Source organism: Dermacentor variabilis, chromosome 5 (genome assembly GCF_050947875.1).
Source record: "Dermacentor variabilis isolate Ectoservices chromosome 5, ASM5094787v1, whole genome shotgun sequence".
Lineage (NCBI taxonomy): Eukaryota > Metazoa > Arthropoda > Arachnida > Ixodida > Ixodidae > Dermacentor > Dermacentor variabilis.
This window is the reverse complement of record NC_134572.1, coordinates 203,235,305-203,254,912: the sequence shown is the minus strand read 5'-3', so window position 1 is coordinate 203,254,912 and position 19,608 is coordinate 203,235,305. Positions and strand designations below refer to the sequence as shown.

The window sequence follows — 19,608 nt, the reverse complement described above, 5'->3', positions numbered from 1 at the left end:
CTGACAAACCGCCGGCCTTTATAACAAAATATTCTAATGTACTCCCAAACATAAACAACATCTTAAGATAATACCACCCAATATTATCAAGTAACGAGCGTCTGCGAAAAGCGTTCCCGGCTGTACCCAGGGTTACCTACCGCCGAAACAAGAACTTTAATGACGTGTTAGTGCACGCAAAAGTCAGCCAGCAGCATTCCCCCATAATAAAAGCATGTTGTTGCCCTAGGTGCAAAACCTGCCGGCACCTTCCAAGTGACATTAAAATTAATAGCACCGCAAATAGTTATACACATGAAGTCAAATCTAGCTTCACTTCGGATGGATGGATGACTTCACTTCACTTCGGATCGGATGTGATTTATATACTTGAATGTTCCTTCTGTAAGAAACAATAAATCGGTGAAACAGGACAATCAATGAACGTCAGATTAAACGTACATCGCGCGGACAAAGCTTCGCAAAGCCGTCGCCGAGCTTTTCAACCAACCAGGTCATAACTTTGATGAACTTAAACTCTACATCTTACTGTCAAATTTCCGTTCTGAACGAGCAAGAAAATACACAGAATCATACCTTATCCATAAGTTCAATACATTGCAACCATTAGGCATAAACGTTTCAAAGGAAGCTTTAGAATATATTCGCTATGCTAAACTTCAAGCTATAGGCAACAACACTTAGTTGGATTTCTTGGCGCTCTACCCCCCCCCTTTTTTTTCTTTTTTCTTTTCAGTTCCTCCCCCCCCCCCACTTTTTTTTTTCAGCCGGCGTGTCAGTCGCCCTTAACCCGCCTGCTAAATCGCGTGTGTTGACAGACCGGGGTGGGGATGGGGGTGCCCTGACTTTGACCTTGTACACAGCGTTCCTTTACTCTCAATTCGACACTCTAACACATCTTCCCTCGTTTCCGCGCCCTCTCGCCTCACGCCCTCAACCCTTTAGAAGAACCCCACTTATATATACTGTGGCGAGGAAAGCATATGTCGCCTTGAAGAAGACAAGCCACTTGTCGAAACGTTGGCTCCTGCATTCACCTTGTTCACGTTTTGCTCATCGTCTAGTAGAACACTGGAAGAGTTAGCCAGCGCCACCACTAATAGACCTTCACGGCGGGCGTGGAACATCCTAGACTAGTCAAAGGCATTCAATCGTTTGCCATATGCAAATCTAATCGAAATTCTTAGATCACCTGGACTACCAGAAAATATAGTGCATTGGATTCAAGCTTATTTAGCGAATCGTGTTCAGTTCGTGGAAATCGATGGGGTGAAATCTAATAGCCTGCTTGTCTTATCCGGTGTACCACAGGTGTCAGTGTTGGGACCCCTGCTGTTTCTTATCTGTGTAAATGACATTGCTAAAAATTTGGATCCTAATGCCAAGGTGAAATTGTTTGCTGAAGATTGTTCATTTATTATGCTGTCGGGAGTTCTTCATGCCAGAGTACACTTAACAATAGTCTTTGTAAACTCGCGGACTGGTGCGACGACAGAGGAATGCAAATAAACTTTTCCAAAACGATGTCAATGACAATGACACTGAAACGAAAACCACTACTTTCTACTTACCTCATTGGCAATAGTAACCTTGAATCGATTACCTCTGTGAAATACTTAGGCATAACAATTAATAGTAACCTCAAATGGGACACCCATATTAACAACATATGCAACAAAGCCTTCAAAAAGCTTTGCTTTCTACGCAGAAAGCTAAGTCACCGTCATCTGTCAAGCCGCAAGCTTATCGTTCCCTCGTACGCCCAGTCCTAGAGTATGTTTCCATAGTGTGGGACCCGTTCATTAATAAGGAAATTGATAAACTTGAACTTATTCAGCGCCTGGCTGCACGGTTTATTCGCTCCGATTGCAAAACATTACCATCAGTTTCTGGCATGTTAGGCCAAGTTGGACTGAATCCGCTACACGTGCGCCATAAAATCACCAGGCTAAACTTTTTTTTACTCATTGTTTCATAATCAAACAGGTTTAGCAAATGCCACATATATTACCAGTGCTCCACAAAGGTCGTCACGTATTTTTCATTCTAAAGTAGTCCAGTCATACTTTGCCCGCACTAAAATCTTTCAGAAATCATTTTTCCCACTTACGAGCGAAGAATGGAATCATTATTTATTTCGATCCCGCGACCTCGTGCTCAGCAGCCCAACACCATAGCCACTGAGCAACCACGGCGGGTTACACTTATTTAAGATAATCGTCAAATAACATGCATCAAATAGCACAAATGACAAAGAATAATGGACAGAATAGAAATAGAACAAAGAAAACTTCACTTACACCTCACTTTCACTTTTATTTCCTTAAAGAACCCTCAATGGGGGTATTACATATGGGGTGGGGTTTACAAATATTCATTCTAATTAGTGGCCACATGAGTTCAATGAAGAATATTAGTATTAAGCTTATCAGCAAACGTCGATGAACAGGTGATTTCGGATATGTGACGGGCCAGGCCGTTCCAGTCGGTTGATGATCGGCAAAAGAAGGATGCAGAGAAGATTGTAGTACGGCTGCGTGGACGGGTTACTTGCAAGGGCTGCCCTGTACGCAGGGAATGGCGAGGGGTTGGAGCCAACACATATGGCGCATGATGGAGCGAACTGTAATAAAACTTATGAAAGAGGATTAACGAATCAATGCGATGCGGGATGATAGCGTGTCGATCACGAACCCCCCCCCCCCCCGGGTGTAGTCGAGGAAGGCGAGGATATCGACAATTTTCTGGTGTCTTCAGACGTATATGACACCCCACCCTACTGGCACCGTGCACCCGGGGCCCACGGCCCCCCGGCCCTCCCTGTTGCTACGCCACTGACTGACGCTGCTGAATGGTTTGCGAGGCCGTCAGTCGAGTACGGGCAAGCTGGCGTGCATGGTCCGCGAAGAATTGTACGCAAATGTGACGTGAGGAAGGGCAATGTCCCAGTCGTGGTGGTCCTTGGAAACGTACTTGGACAGCATATCGGAAAGAGTATGGTTTAACAGCTCTGTCAGGCCATTGGTTTGAGGATGGTATGAGGTAGTCAGCTTGTGTTGAATCGAGCAGGAACGCACAATGTCGGCGATAACTTTCGAGATGAAGTTACGACCATGGTCAGTAAGCAGCTGTCGCGGGGCGCCATGAAGCAAGATAATGTCACGCAAGAGAAAGTCCGCGACGTCAGTGGCGCAACTGGTAGGGTGAGCCCGCGTGATAGCGTATCGGGTGGCGTAATCAGTTGCGATGGCTACCCATTTGTTCCCAGAGGATGACGTGGGAAAGGGACCGAGGAGGTCTAATCCAATACGAAAGAACGGTTCCACAGGGAGGGTGATCGGCTGGAGATGACCGGAAGGTAGTACCTGAGGTGTTTTCCGACGCTGGCAGGGATCACAGGCAGCAACATAGCGTCGGACGGAGCGAGCGAGACCAGGCCAATGGAAGCGGCGGCGGACGCGGTCATATGTGCGGAATACCCCAAGATGTCCTGCAGTGGGTGCGTCATGCATCTCAAAGAGCAGTCTGTCGTAGATGCTTTGGCAAGTCAAGAGGAGATCAGGGCCGTCAGGGAGGAAGTTCCTTCGGTACAGAATGCCGCCCTGGAAGACATATCGGCGAACGGATGCGTCGGTAGGTGTAGAGCGCAGACGCTCGATGAATACTCGCAGCGATAGCTCTCGGTACTGCTCGTCTGCGATGTTAGCAAAGTGAGACACAGAGAAAATGCCGTTGGCGGTACTACTGTCGGCGTCATCAGGCTCGTCTGCCGGGTAGCGAGACAGGCAGTCAGCGTACTTGTGTAGTCGGCCAGATTTGTAAGTGACAGAGTACAAATATTCTTGGAGGCGTAAGGCTTGCGACCAAGTCTTCCTGTAGGATCTTTCAGTGAGCATAACCAGCAAAGCACGTGATGGTGTGTGACAACGGAAAAGGGTCGGCCATATAAGTATGGGCGAAACATCGCAACCGCCCAGACTAGGTCCAGACACTCACGCTCAGTGATGTAATAGTCACGCTCCGCGGGCGAGAGGTGCATGCTGGCGTAAGTGATAACACGGTCGTGGCCGCGCTGGTGTAGTGCCAGTACAGCGCCAATTCCTTGACCGCTGGCATCAGTACGGACTTCGGTAGGCGCAGAAGGATCGAAATGGGCCAGAACGGGAGGCATTGTGAGAAGGTCGATTAGAAGCGAGAATGCAGAGGCCTCGTTCTCGCCCCACTGGAAAGGGGCGTCTTTTTTCAAAAGCTCGGTTAGTGGTCGTGCTATGGCCGCGAAATTTTTCACGAAACGGCGGAAGTACGAGCAAAGGGCGATGAAGCTGCGCACATCCTTGACACACTTTGGAACAGGGAAGTGCGTAACAGCATTGATCTTGCCTGGGTCCGGTTGCACTCCAATCGCGTCAACGAGATGTGCAAGGACGGTAATCTGGCGACGGCCGAATTGGCACTTCGATGCGTTGAGTTGCAGACCGGCTCGCCGAAAAACGTCCAGGACTGCTGAGAGGCGCTCGAGGTGCGTAGCGAATGTTGGGGAGAATACTATAACGTCGTCCAAGTAGCACAGGCACGTGGACCATTTGAAAACATGAAGAGAGTCCATCATGCGTTCAAAAGTGGCAGGAGCGTTACATAGACCGAACGGCATCAGTTTGAATTGATAAAGACCGTCGCGTGTTACAAAGGCAGTCTTCTCGCGGTCGAGATCGTCCACGGCAATCTGCCAGTAGCCGGAGCGAAGGTCAATAGAGGAGAAATAGCGAGCACCGTGGAGGCACTCAAGGGCGTCATCAATACAAAGTAGGGGATACACGTCCTTTTTGGTAACCCTGTTAATGTGCCGATAACCAACGCAAAAGCGCTATGATCCATCCTTCTTTTTTACCAGTACAACAGGTGACGCCCATGGACTACATGACGGTTCAGTAATGTTCTTGGCAAGCATTTTGCGAACTTCGGCGTGAATAACTTGACGCTCAGCCGGTGATACTCGATACGGGCGGCGATGAATAGGAGGGGCATCGCCGGTATTAATGCGATGTTTAACAGCTGTAGTTTGGGCAACAGGACGATCGTTAAAGTAAAAAATATCGTAGTAGGAAAACAGAACGTGGTAGAGCTCACGAGCGTGCTCGGACGTCATGTCGGGCACAATCATTTTCTGTAAGTCGGCGATGGTACAAGTTGCCGACTGTGATGGTAGACGAGGATCAGCTGAATTATCGTCTGCTGCAATAGATGCTACTAAGTGATCATCCTCGAATGAGCAAAGCTGGGCCAGAGACATCCCGCGTGGCAGCACTTGTGTCGTCAAGCCAAAATTGACCACTGGCAGGCAGACGCAATTCGCCGTAATAGATAAAACTGTATGAGGTACTGTGATCCCGTGTGTAAGGAGGACGTCTTGCGTACGAGCTGCGATGTAGTGACCATCGGGGACTGGTGGGGATGACACGAAGTCAACGTAAGTCAGTGCCGAAGGTGGCAAGCGAACGAAGTCGACGGAACTGAGGCGACTGGGTTGTGGTTCAGCGGGATCCAGAACAGGCAGGTCAAGGCGGAGAGTACTGGCGGAACAATCGATGAGAGCAGAATGTGCGGAGAGGAAGTCTAAGCCGAGGATGATGTCGTGGGGACAGTGGGCGATGACTGTGAACGGCACGATAGTGGAGCGATCGGCGAAAGGGAAGCGGGTGGCACACATACGAATTACAGGGGCTGTTCTGCCATCGGCGATACGGACAACAGACGTCGTGGCGGGCGTGATTATATTCCTCAGCCGGTTACGAAGGTCTGCGCTCATTACCGACAAATGCGCCCTACTGTCTATGAGAGCAGATGCAGAAACACCGTCGATTTGTACGTCAAGAAGGTTCAGGTGAGTGGGCAACGTCAGTAGAGGATTTGGCGGCGTAGGGAGCAATGCAGCGTCACCTCGAGGCACTGCATCGTATAGTTTTCCGGCTGGGAGCGGCGTCCAAAGGGAGTCGGCGAATTGGACCGACGGGGCTGGAAAACGCGAGATTGTCGTCGTTGGGGCGAAGGCGAACGAGAATAGGGACGGTTCGGCGCAGGAGAATCTGTGGCAGCATTATCGGAGCGGGCAGCATAGGGATGACAAGGGCAACCTGGGGGGCGAGAGTAGGCAGTATATGTAGGCCGGTTCGGGGAACTCCAGCGACTGCGACAGTGCCGAGAAATGTTCCTGATTCGATGGCAGTGAAAACAAATGGGCTTGTCGTCTGCAGTGCGCCATTCAGACGGGTTGCGGAAAAGGGGTGGGTAAGAAGATGCGGGACGGCGCGGAATAGAAGAAGCCGAGTGGGTATCAGGGCGATGGGCCGAGCAGATGGTGTGAAGACCCATGTTTGTGAACTCCTGGCGGACAACTGTCTGGATCAGGGAAACCGTGACTGCAGGTGCATTGGAGGGGCTGGCGCCGAAGGCAGCCGGATAGGCGGCTTCGATCTCACGCCGGACGATCTTGGTAACATCGCCAGTGTTGTTGGGACGAGGAGCGTCGGCACAGGAAGATGTCGCTGCAGTGTTGGGCAGACGGGCAAACTGCTGGTCGATACGTCGGCTTTTAGTGAGTTCCAGGCGGCGGCACTGTTTTATAACTGCATCCACCGTCGAGACGTTGGTGTATGTTGTATAAAAACGAGTAAGTTGAAGGCGTCATCGGCAATGCCTTTGAGGATGTGGGAGACCTTGTCGGACTCAGTCATGTGTGCGTCAACTTTGCGGCACAGAGCCAAGACGTCCTGAATGTACGTGACGTAGGGCTCTATTGACGTCTGCACACGGCCGGAAAGCGCCTTCTGCGCGGCAAGTTGGTGACCGTAGGGGTTGCCGAACAACTCTCGGAGCTTTTGTTTAAGCGAATACCAACTGGTGAGCTCATCTTCGTGCGTCCGAAACCAAACACGAGGTGTGCCGCCGAGGTGTGCCGCTGAGGTAAAAGACTACGTTGGCGAGCATGATAGTAGGGTCCCACCGGTTATTGCAGCTGACGTGTTCGTACAGGCTGATACAGTCATCGACGTCTTCCCCATCTTTGCCCGAGAATACGCCCGGATCAGGGGGACCGAGGAGAGTGATGTAGGTCGTCGAAGTGGCAGCAGATGTCGGAGCCGGCGGAGTCGAGCTATCGTCGCCGGGAGCCATGAAGGAAGGCTCGACGTACCGTCCACTGCTAAGCTCGGTGACGAGGTGCAGGGAACGTCCATCTCCACCAGATATGTTACGTAGGAAGCCGCCGACGAAAAGCTATGTAAAAGTATATTTACAAGGCAATACGCCGCACTTGACCAAGAGGTAACAGCCCGCGCTAGCCTCTGATCGTCGTCGTCGTCGTCGTCTTCACCCTGCTCGCCTCTTTGTCATCGCGAATACTGTTCCGTAGCAATATTATCCGGTGAATATAAGAGCCTGATGGCGGCGAGTGAAGCACATTACTTTACATTTATTGGGGTTAAGGGTCATTAACCAGTGGTTGCACCAGTCTTACACTTTGTTAAGGTCATTTTGTAAAATACTGTGGTCAGAGTCGTTAGTAATTATGTGGTAGATGACACAATCGTCAGTGAACATACGGATTTGAGAGGAAACATTAAGAGGAAGGTTGTTAATATAAATAAGGAAAAGTAGGAGGCCTAGAACGCTGCCTTGTGGGATGCCAGATGTTACAGGGAGGGGCGCGGAGGTGCGATTATTGAAATGCACTGACTGTGATCGGTTAGTGTAAATTCAATAACCGAATTTAAGATGTCAGGGTGCAGGTTCAGCTGGGAGAGCTTGAGTATTAGGCGTTGGTGAGGTAACATGGGCATGGGCAGGACATGTAATGAGGAGGGAATATAACGATGGTCATTAAGGGTTACGGACTGGATTCCAAGGGAAGGGAAGCGTAGCAGGGGGCGGCAGAAAGTTAGGTGGGCGGATGAGATTAAGAAGTTTGCAGGGACGACATGGCCACAATTAGTACATGACCGGGGTTGTTGGAGAAGTATGGGAGAGGCCTTTGCCCTGCAGTGGGCGTAACCAGGCTGCTGCTGCTGCTGCTGCTGATGATGACGATGATGTAACTTATCAAACGCTTCAGCATAATCCAGAAAAATGGCATCGATTTGGGTGTTAGCATAGAGATTACTTGTAAGTCATGGACGAGGATAGCAAGTTGCGTTTCGCACGAGAGCCTTACGAAAACCATGTCGGGATGGGTGAAAGAAGTTGTTAGTGTCAAGGAAGTGCATAATTTGGGTGAAAATGACGTGCTCCAATATCTTGCAGGGTACGCTGGTTACGGAAATCGGTCTGTAGTTAAGAGGCGAGTTTTCATTACCTGATTTGTAGATTGGAACGACCTGCCCTTTCTGCCAGGTGATGGGTTTGCTATAGGAGGATAAAGACTGTGAGAAGATTAATCTAAAGTGCGATGCGCCGATGAGTTTAGTATTTTTTAACAGTTTAGAGTTGATGCCATGCGCCCCTGATGACGATGAGAGTTTTAGCTTTTCAATTATTGCCGTTATGCCATGTTCAGTGAATTCGATGGGTGACATAACACATTGCACAGGTGAAGGTGGTATAGGTAACAGATCATCAGGTTCAGTGGTGAATACTGATGAAAACGCGTGGGTAAATGCATCGGCACACTCTTCTTCGGGGATTACTATATCGTTATAGTCGGTGATAGTGATAACATCCGGTGGCTCTGGGTTTAGAAATCGCCACAATTTCTAGGGGTTTGTGCTTAGAACACGAGGCAACGTGTCGTAGAAAAAAAAAGTGTTTTTCGTGGCGTATAGCTGGGACCAAGTCAGAAGGAACCAAGTCAGAAGGAAGAGTACGTCAGTTCCATCATCTTCCTCGACCGCGCCGACCGAGCTCGTCCTCAACCAGCCGCGAATCCCCACGTCCCTCCATGGGGACACCTTCGAGGATGTAGAGGACTGGCTCGATCACTTTGAGCGTGTCGCAGAATACAACGGCTGGACTCCAGAGCGCAAGCTGCGCAACGCCTACTTTGCCCTCGAGGACTATGCGCGGACATGGTTCGAGAACCGTGAGGCGGCCCTATCGACATGGAACGAATTCCGACGGCAGCTAATCGGCACATACGCCAGCCTCGATCGCAAGGAGCGAGCTGAATCTGCAATTCAGGCGAGAGTACAGCGGCCGAACGAAAGGGTCGCAATGTTTGTTGAAGATATGTACCGACTTTTCCGACTCCATGCCGGAAGAAAAGAAGCTCAGGAACTTGATGCGCGGTGCCAAGCAAGAGTTATTCGGTGGCCTAATACGCAATCCACCAAAGACCGTTGCAGAGTTTCTTGCGGAAGCCATATCAGTGCAAAAGGCACTGCAGCAGCGAACACGGTAGTACAACCGCGGCGTGTCGACCCTATCGCGTGACCCTCAGCTATGCCCTTGAACAATACCGATGCCTTGCGGGAGCTCATTAGGCTTGTTCGAGAAGAGCTCCAAAAGCTTAGGTGGCTCCAGCATCGGTACAGCGACTCGCTCTGGGTAAGGTCGTCCGGAAAGAAATCAGGCAGGCAGTACAAATCCCGGAGCGCAGCGAGACACCACAGTACGAGGTACGGCAGCCACAGCCTCGTATGTCGTATGCGGAAGCTGCGCGAAGTTCGTTGTCTCCGACTTTTCACGATGCGCGCGACGTCCCGGACTATCATGGTGTGCGCGCCGTTGAACAAGCAACTGGCGACTTCAGGCCCCGCCGCACGCCATTCATTGCCGAAACACGACCACCCCGCAAGAGCGACGTATGGCGCACCGCAGACCGGAGGCCCTTGTGTTTTTATTGCGGTGAAGCCGATCACCTCTACAGGGCGTGTCCTTACCGCCGTGCTGGGCTCCGTGGATTTTCACTGAATGCGCCGTGCCCGCGCAATGGTGAACGTCCCTTGGAGATTGAAGCATACCTCGCGGACACCAGGACCTCGTTTGCCCCACGATTCCGTGCACCCCGGTCACCGTCACCCGCCCGAAACAGGTCTTCCAGCCCCCTCTTCACGTCGAGAGCAACGAGGCGTCGCTCACCTAGACCTGCCTCCCGGGAAAACTGAGTCCAGTGACCTGCGGAGGTGAGGTCGCTGACGTTGCGAACGTTGAAGATCCTCCACTACGACGACCATGATTTGACGTAATTGAGACGCAGAGAAAGCAGTGCAGTTCCGTATCAGTATCCTGCGACGTACCAGTTACCATAGATGTGCACGAAGTCACGGTGTAGATCGACACGGGTGTGGACACGTCTGTTATGAGCCAGAATTTCGCGCGCATACTGAACAAAGTTTCGACGCAATGGACCGGAACTCAGATTCGTACTGCAGGAGGGCATCTCATCACTCCAATGGGCCGGTGCACGGCGCGAGTCAACATTCGGGGCTTCACGTACATCGGCGACTTCGTCATTCTTCCTGAATGTTCAAAGGACCTTATACTCGGCATGGATTTCTTTCAGGCGAACGGTGCCATCATCGACCTGCAAGAGTCTAGAGTAAGCTTCGCTACTATGCAAGCTATAGCGAACAGTAATGACGACCATGACGTCGCGCTATGCGTAGCTGACGATCACGTCACGTTGCCACCCAAGAGCAGCGTGCTTACCCTTGTCAGATGCGACATGGAGGACGGCGCCGAAGGAATTCCTGAGGCGAACATGCCCCTGCTTCTTGAGCGCCACATTTGTATAGCCAGAGGGCTTCTTCAGGTGCGAAACAAATGTTCACTCGTTTTGCTAACAAACTTTGGCAACGAATATCGGCATGTACCGCGAGGAACGACAATCGCATTCCTTCGCGAAATCACTTATGTAACTGACATTGCTACATTTGAAACCGCATCGTGTCAGCATACTGGGTTACCCAGCCTAAAGGACGGATTCACGCTAACGCCGCTCTGCAGACCATCAGAAAGACCGTCTACTGAGTCTCGTGAATTAATTTGCGGACTGTTTTTCAACGTCATCCAAAGTGCGGCGCACGTCCATCACAAAGCACCGCATCATTACGGACGAGTTCGCACGTCCTCTCCGTCAGCATCCCTACAGAGTGTCTCCAGTGGAAAGGGAAGCGATCAAGCATCAGGTGAAAGAGATGCTCCAAGACGACGTGATCCAGCCGTCCACCAGCCCGTGGGCCTCCCCTGTAGTGTTAGTCTGAAAGAAAGACAACACACTACGCTTCTGTGTAGATTACAGAAAGTTGAACCGTGTCACCAAGTGCGATGTTTATCCATTATTACGCATCGACGACGCACTGGATCATCTACAACATGCCATGTTTTTTTTCATCGTTGGATCTTAAATCAGGGTATTGGCAAATCGAAGTTAATGAACAGGATCGTGAAAAAACAGCGTTTGTGACATCTGACGGGCTTTATGAGTTCAAAGTTCTCCCCTTCGGTCTCCGTTCCGCACCTGCCACCTTTCAGCGGATAATGGATACCGTGCTTGCTGAACTCAAATGGCAAACCTGCCTCGTATACTTGGACGACATCGTCGTGTTCTCTAGCACGTTTGACGAACATCTCGCACGACTCGAGAGTGTCCTCGCTGCGATCCATACTGTCGGCCTCACCATCCAGCCTGAAAAATGCTACTTCGGGTTCCAAGAGCTCAAATTTCTTGGCCATGTCGTTGGTCCTGAAGGCGTCCGACCAGACCCCGACAAGTTAGCCGCCGTAGCCGAGTTTTCACCACCCACAGACAAGAAGGCTGTCCAACGTATATATATTAAGATATATATTATATATATATATTATATATATATTAAACATATATTAAGTTTCTTAGAAGAGCACAAGGTACTTACAGATGTCCAACATGGTTTCAGGCATAGGTTTTCTACATGTACTCAATTAGTTGAGACTGTTCACGATCTCGCACAGGCAATTAATGAAGGGAAGCAAACAGATATTGTATTCATGGATTTTCGTAAAGCATTTGACAAGGTATCACATAACAAATTAATCCATAAATTAGAGTATTATATAAAAAATGTACAGATACTTACATGGATCAGAGCCTATCTTACTAACAGACACCAATTTGTCACCTTAAACAATACTTCTTCTAACAATACAGAGGTTGCGTCTGGAGTCCCCCAGGGATCAGTTTTGGGACCACTTTTATTTCTGTTATTTATAAATGACATAGTCGCAGAACTTTCAGTTTCCGTGAAACTTTACGCAGATGACTGTATTTTGTATGAAAAGATATCTTCTGTTGATGATCAGGTGCGTCTAAATAATGAACTGGCAAAGGTGACTGCTTGGTGCGAACAATGGCAAATGTCTATTAATTTTGAAAAAACTGTTTTTATGAGAATCACTCTTCAATTTGCATATAATGTTGACAACGTATCTCTATCAGAGGTAAGAGAGTACAAATATTTGGGCCTATGGATAACCAATGAGCTTTCCTGGACGAAGCACATAGATACTGTTGTTGCGAATTCTTTGCGTAAACTGTTTTTCTTGAGGCGCTCACTGAAATCATGTACGTCTGGTGTTCGTTTACTGGCGTACAATTCCTACATTCGTCCGTTGTTGGAATATGCCGTAATTATTTGGGACCCATTCACTTTAACCAATATTAAAAAACTGGAACGTGTACAGCATAAGGTAGTTAGGTTTGTTTTTAGTTCATACGGCCGCGCGTCTGTTGGTGAGCTCGTAAGGCGCAGTGGATTACCTCCGGTGACTGTGCGCAACCGTATCTGTCGATTAAAGTTCCTCTTTCAACTTGTAAACGGCCATTATAAGGTTAACACTTCCAAGTTCTTTACTTACTCATCAGGTTATAACACGAGACGAAGGCATGCTTTATCCATAACCCCCATCAACGCACGGAATAACTGTTTCAAATATTCCTTTTTTCCTAGGACAATAACAGACTGGAATAATCTTAATTCTCATACTGTTACCCAGAATTCCTTATCAATGTTTGAAAAATGCTTGCAAATGTTATGAATTCGTCTGTGTTATCTGCTAGTGTGTTTTTTTTTTCTTGTATGTTATGTATTCTTCACCAATGTCTGAAAATGCCTGCATATGTGATGGATTTGTATGTGTTTACATGCTTGTATATTTCTATGTATACCCACCCTGCTATGATCTGATTTCAGATCGCAGTATTTATAAATAAAAATAAATAAATAAATAAATAAATAAATAAAACGTTTCCTTGATTTGTGCGCATATTATAGGGGCTTCGTCGAGGGATTCTCGAGAATTGCTGAACCTCTGACACGGCTCACACGCGACGATGTGCCTTTCATTTGGGCGGATGAGCAGCAGCAGTCGTTCAATGAATTGCTCAAGCGTTTGCAAGAGGCCCCAATACTTGCTCATTTCGACGAAGACGCTGACACTGAAATTCATACTGACGCCAGCAACGCTGGTCTAGGCTCAGTTCTTGTGCAGTGGCAAGCTGGTGCTGAACGCACCATTGCTTATGCAAGCCGCAGTCTCACCAAGGCTGGGAAAAACTACTCAACCACTGAAAAAGAATGCTTAGCGGTTGTGTGGGCCATTAGTAAATTCCGACCCTACTTGTACGGTAGACCCTTTAAGGCAGTCAGTGACCATAACGCGCTGTGCTGGCGTGCCAACCTCAAGGATCCTTCAGGCAGTCTAGCACGTCGGAGCCTGCGCCTACAAGAGTACGACATTACAGTTGTCTACCGATCTGGAAGGAAGCACAGTGACGCTGACTGTTTGTCATGCGCAGCAGTCCCTACGACGTCATCGGACCCTGACCATGACTTGCCATTTCTCGGCGTTATCGACGCCATAAAAATGGCTGAGCACCAGCGCGCTGACCCTGAGCTGCTGCCGCTGATCGAGCACTTTCAAGGAGTTGAAGGTGTTTTACCCCGCTCGCTCGTGCGCGGCTTATCGTCATACTACTTGCACAACAACGTCCTTTACAGGAAAAACTGCGGAAGCGGTCCCAATACGGTACCTCCTTGTCGTGCCGTCGGCGCTGCGCCAAGACATCTTGCAAGCGTGCCATGGTGAGCCATGCGCGGGACACTTGGGATTCGCTAAGACATTATCAAGGATATGACAGAAGTATTACTGGCCCCAGCTTTATTCTTCTGTACAACAGTATGTGAAGACCTGCGGTGATTGTCAGCGCCGCAAGAAAGCACCAGTCAAACCGGCCGGCTTTCTCCACCCTGTAGACCCTCCTCAAGCACCATTCCAAGGTCGGCGCCAGGTCGGCGCCATGAAAGACGAGGAAGTGCGTAAGCTGCACGCTCTTCTTCTGGCCCGCCATTAAAGAGAAACGTCTCTTTTGTAACACTCCGTCTCCAACCTACGTTACAATATTGAACAGCAACAGTTTAGTGGACTGTATTGTGGCCCAGCCGCCGAGCCCACAGGTTGGCGCGCGATGGTGGTGCTCTTTTATAGGTGATCTGCCGACGGATGTTGCTGACGTAGGCAGCTCCCTGGTGATAGGGCTGATCACGCTCGTCACAGGCGGCACTAGTAGAAGCGTGGGAGGGGGGGGGGGCGGGGCTAGCGTGACTTGGTGAGAGACAGCAGGGGCACGACCAAGGCACGGTTCCAGGCAGTTTGATGTTGCGTGTCGGACAGCCGAGATGGTAGCGAGCAGAGCTGCGCCGATCAGTGCGATGATGAGCACCTGAATATTGAACAGCAGCAGTTTAGTGGACTGTATCATGGCAGAGCCACCGAGCCTGACATTCCTATTTTAAGCTTAACTATACCTACACGGAGTGGGCACGGAGGCACGGCCAGGAGCAGTATGCTTCAATTTCCACGCTTCTACCTTTTACAGGCTTACCTGGCTCCTTTTCTGGTTCTGCAAGCGTCGTCGGTGCAAGCATCGCCATGTTCCACACGTGCATGGCCGTTCCCGTCCCGCAACTGCAGGTACCGACTGCCTGACTTTCAGCCGCAAACGAAATCAAGGCCAGATGCAAGCACTATCGTCCCATCGTTCTGCGCATGGTCTCCTTGCACGATGACATCACAGCCAGGAGCGGACATAAATGGACGGCGGTGCAGCGGTCTCTTCAGTGGGCACGGAGGCACGGCCAGGAGCAGTATGCTTCAATTTCCACGCTTCTGCCTTTTACAGGTCTGTAAGCCATATTCTCTGTACGCTAAGAAAAATGATAATTGTTGTTTGGTCCTGCTTCCGTGACCGGAACTGCTTGCTAACATTGCCTGTGATTGTTTTTCGATGCTTTTTTCTTACTTCGTTCTGGTGATGTGGAAGCAAATCCGGGCCCTGACAGGCGAACTAAAGCCCTGCTCGATATGGATTCATTGCCTGATGACCCTTCCGAAAAGATGACAGTCATATTTACTCTCATTAAAGACCTTCATACGCGCTCAACTCATTCCGTTAAAGTCCAGAACGAGTTGGCAACTGATGTTAAAGATATAAGGACGAGCCAAAAGAAAATCGAAGCTCAAGTTACATCAATCCAGAAGAGGCTTGATGAGTTTGAAACAAAAAACAAATCGATTGAGCTACTAGAGCGCGCTGTTGATCACGTAGAGGACTCAGTCAAGTCGGTTGACGCCCATCTTGGCCATTTAGAATCCCGCCTGAACGAGCAAGAGGACCGCTCCCGGCTCAACAACATAATTCTTCGAGGCATTCCAGATTCTCACGAATCGTGGGAGCAATCCGAGTCCAAGACAAGGTCCATCTTAGCAGGTGCGCTTGACGCCCTGTCGGGCAACGCGATCGAGCGCGCACATCGCTGAGGATCATATTCGCGAAACAAATGCCGCCCTATGATCATCAAATTTTCTGATTTCAAATGAAAAGAAAAAGTTCTTTCAGCAAGAGCAATACTGAAAGAGAAAAAATATAAGCGTTAGCGAAGACTTTTGTGCAGCCACACGTGAAGTGAGGCGCAAACTATTCCAGTTTGCTAAAGATCAACCTGGCGCACCCACCTACCAAGTGCGTTACAAAAAGTTAATAATAAATAAGAAACAATATGTCTACGACCCAATAAGTCAATGTGTCAAAGAAAACGAGTCGTCACGAACACGCAGAGCTGCAGACAATACAGAGCATGCGCCTGGGCAGTCGACGTCCCCTGCTCGTTCTGTGAGATAGGAACGCGACAGGGTCAACAAACGCAACCTATCGAATACTTCAGTTCTTTTTACTAACATCCGAAGCATTATCAACAAACGCATTGCACTGGAATCGGCCATCGACACGTGCGGGCCGGACATTATCGGCTTAACTGAAACATGGCTTCATCCACAAATCGGGCACCATGAATTATTCATCAACTCGTGCGATTTTTCTGTTTGCCGCTGTGACCGCGATACACGCCAAGGAGGCAGTGTACTGCTGGCGATAAATAAAAGGCTGCCTTCAAATTGCATTAAAATTGCATCCACTTTGGAGATTGTGTGGGCAGTCGTTAAACTAGCACATCAAAAAATAATTTTGGGTGTCTTCTATCGCCCCCCGAATTTCACTGCAACATTTGTGAGCGATTTGCACGATGCCATTCATAGTGTTTGCTCTCGTCACACCACAGTGCCAATTTTCTTGCTTGGTGACTTTAATATGCCAAATATTATGTGGTACAATGATCCCCCCACAGTGTATTCTAACTCCTCTACGGCGCAAGACTTCTTAGAATTGTGCAATACTTTTCGCTGACCCAAATCGTTAAGGAACCAACAAGAATAACCACGTCTGTTTCCAATACACTTGACCTTGTTTTTACTACCCGAGCCGATCTTATTTCCGACATAACATGCTTGCCAGGTTATGCTTGCCAGGTTGCGATCATTGCCTACTTTCATTTAAAGTTTGCCTCGAGTGACCTAAACCGATTAAGAAGATCAAGACATTACGAAATTATAACAAGGCTGACTTTCTTTCAATTAATAATGAACTCGCAGTGTTGCTTGATGAATACTTGCGTGAATTTGAATGCCGTAATGTTCAGTCAAACTGGAGTATCTTTGTTAATAAAGTGATTGAATTAACAGATAGGCACATCCCTATTTACACGATCACCTCTAATCTAAAGAAAGCATGGTATAATCATCAGCTAAAATGCTTGTCTAATAAAAAAGCGCCTGTTTAATCGGCTAAACTAAGCCGTGCCAATGTTCGTTTGTCAGCCTACAAACAGAGTGCCGATGAGTACGCGCAGGCCCTAAAAGGCGCCAAAGATAACTTCCTAAGCAGCACATTACCTTGTATGCTTAAAACTAACCCTAAACAATTTTGGCGCATGGTTAATTTTAAAGACAATAATATAATAGCGCTCAGTGACGTTAATGGTGGCGCTATACCAGCCAACCAGTGTCCCGGAGTACTAAATGGTGTTTTCGCAAAACATTTCTCGTTACCTAGCAATTCCACTCGGCCACACCTACGACCATATGACCATGATATAATGTTCCCTCTCATTATCAGCTATGATGGTGTCGCGAGCATCATTAGGTCACTAAAACCATCCTCTGCGCCGGGTAGTGATCACACTAATGTGAAATTCCTTCAAAGCACCGTTTGTTACACATATTATCTTAACTAAAATTTTCCAGCAATCATTGCACGATGGTTTTCTTCCATCCGAGTGGAAAGTCTGGAAGGTAATTCCAATTCATAAATCACGCAATAAGCATTCCCCTCTGAACTACAGACCGATTTCGCTCACAAGTATACCTTGTAAGATACTAGAGCATATCTTGGCTTCTCATCTTGCTACTTTTTTGGAGTCGAATTCATTTTTCACACCATCACAGCATGGATTTCGCAAATCATACTCGTGTGAAACCCAACTAACACTTTTTTGTACACAAACTAAACACCATTCTTGACAATAGGTCCTTGGATGACTGCATTTTCCTTGACTTTGCTAAAGCGTTTGACAAAGTGTGTCACAAACTGCTCGTCTATAAATTACGACTACTTAAGCTCGATCCCTGTATTTTAATCTGGATTGAAAGTTTTCTTGCTAAGCGTTCTCAGTTTGTTTCAGCTAACGGCGCGAATTCTGAAGAATGAACCGCAGGGCTCAGTCCTCTTCTTTTCCTCATCTATATTAACGATTTACCATCCTGCGTTTTCTCATCCGTTCACTTGTTTGCCGATGATTGCGTAATTTTCCGAGAAATAACAAGTTCAAATGACACCGCTCTCCTTCAAGCTAACATTAACGCAATCTTTGAGTGGTGTAATATATGGCTTATGGAACTAAACATTAAAAAATGCAAATTCATGCGAGTGTCTAAAAAGATTACTAGTTTACCCACTTATCACTTAAATAATTCACTACTCGACAGCGTATCTTCATATAAGTACCTCGGAGTGCACATCAGTAGCAATCTAACTTGGGATACTCACATCTCTCATGTTGTCTGCAACGCTAATCGCATGCTCGGATATCTTCGTCGTAACTTTGCAAAATCACCTTCGTATCTCAAACTAATGCTTTATAAAACACTCATTCGCCCTAAGTTAGAATATGCCGCTTCGGTTTGGGATCCGCATTATAATACTTTGGTGCATACGCTTGAAATGGTGCAAAATAATTCGGTCCGTTTTACACTCTCTAATTACAGTCGAAGCGCGAGCATCACGGTAATGAAAGTTAACCTTAATCTACCTACGCTTGCTTCTCGACGTGCGATGCTTCGCTTAAGCCTTTTTCACAAACTGTATCATCATCCCTACCTGCGTACTGATGCGTGCTGTTAGCACCAACCAGTTTTCGGGGTGACTGAAAGAGTAACTTTTCATTTTCTTGTACGTTTGATAGATGCCGAATGTGACTCATAATATTTCTTGCTTCTATTTTAAAACGAACGCTGAGCCGATGCTGATATAAATTAAAAATTTTGATTATGCAAGTTTCAAGAAAAAATCGTTTGGTGGTTGTTCCATAATTTGCATTAAAGACATTGAGAAGAAACTTTTTTTGCAAAATGTAAATTTTCTCTAGACAGGACGATGTTGCAGTGCCCCATACCAGCTCGCAATAGTTAATGTGAGAATAATGAATGAGTTGAAAAGAAGCAGTTTAATTGGCTTAGGAAGAATGTATCTAATGCAGCCGATTGCGCCAGTTATTCTAGCTAACTGCTTGATAATTTGGTCCACATGTGCTGTCCATGACATAGTTGAAGAAAATACTACATCGAGACATCTAAAATGATGAACTATTCCTATTTGCTTGGAGTTAAATAGGACACTTTTGTGTGGAGAATTGATCATGTAATGCCCATCTTGAAAACAGGTGGCAAGAATAAGACGAACAAATTATCGACCAATATCCTTAGCATCTGCCACTCGTACTCTGTTAGAACACGTTCTGTCATCTCAAAATATGCAATACATGACTAACGAAATTTTAGTTTTATTTGCTAAGCAACGTAGCATTCAGCAGAGGCGCTCTTGCTAGACACAGCTTTTTGAACTTACAACTGACATTCACACCAAGCTGCATGACCAATAGAAACTGATGCGGTTCTTATTGATTTCGAAAAGGCATTCTATCGCGTAGGTCACAAGCATTAGACTTGTAAAATAGGGTTTACTAAAATAGAAAA

The 19,608-nt window shown here is 47.7% G+C and overlaps 1 protein-coding gene across 2 annotated transcripts in view; it reads left to right on the top strand.

Annotated features, from left to right (window-relative positions):
• Positions 1-19,608, top strand: part of LOC142583453 (uncharacterized) — a 154,321-nt gene that overhangs the window by 116,855 nt on the left and 17,858 nt on the right. For both annotated transcript variants that reach the window (XM_075693919.1, XM_075693920.1), the window contains exons 3-4: positions 14,843-14,937; positions 15,041-15,145. In XM_075693919.1, coding sequence (XP_075550034.1) covers positions 14,843-14,937; positions 15,041-15,145 — 200 coding nt within the window. The remainder of the gene's footprint in view (positions 1-14,842; positions 14,938-15,040; positions 15,146-19,608) is intronic.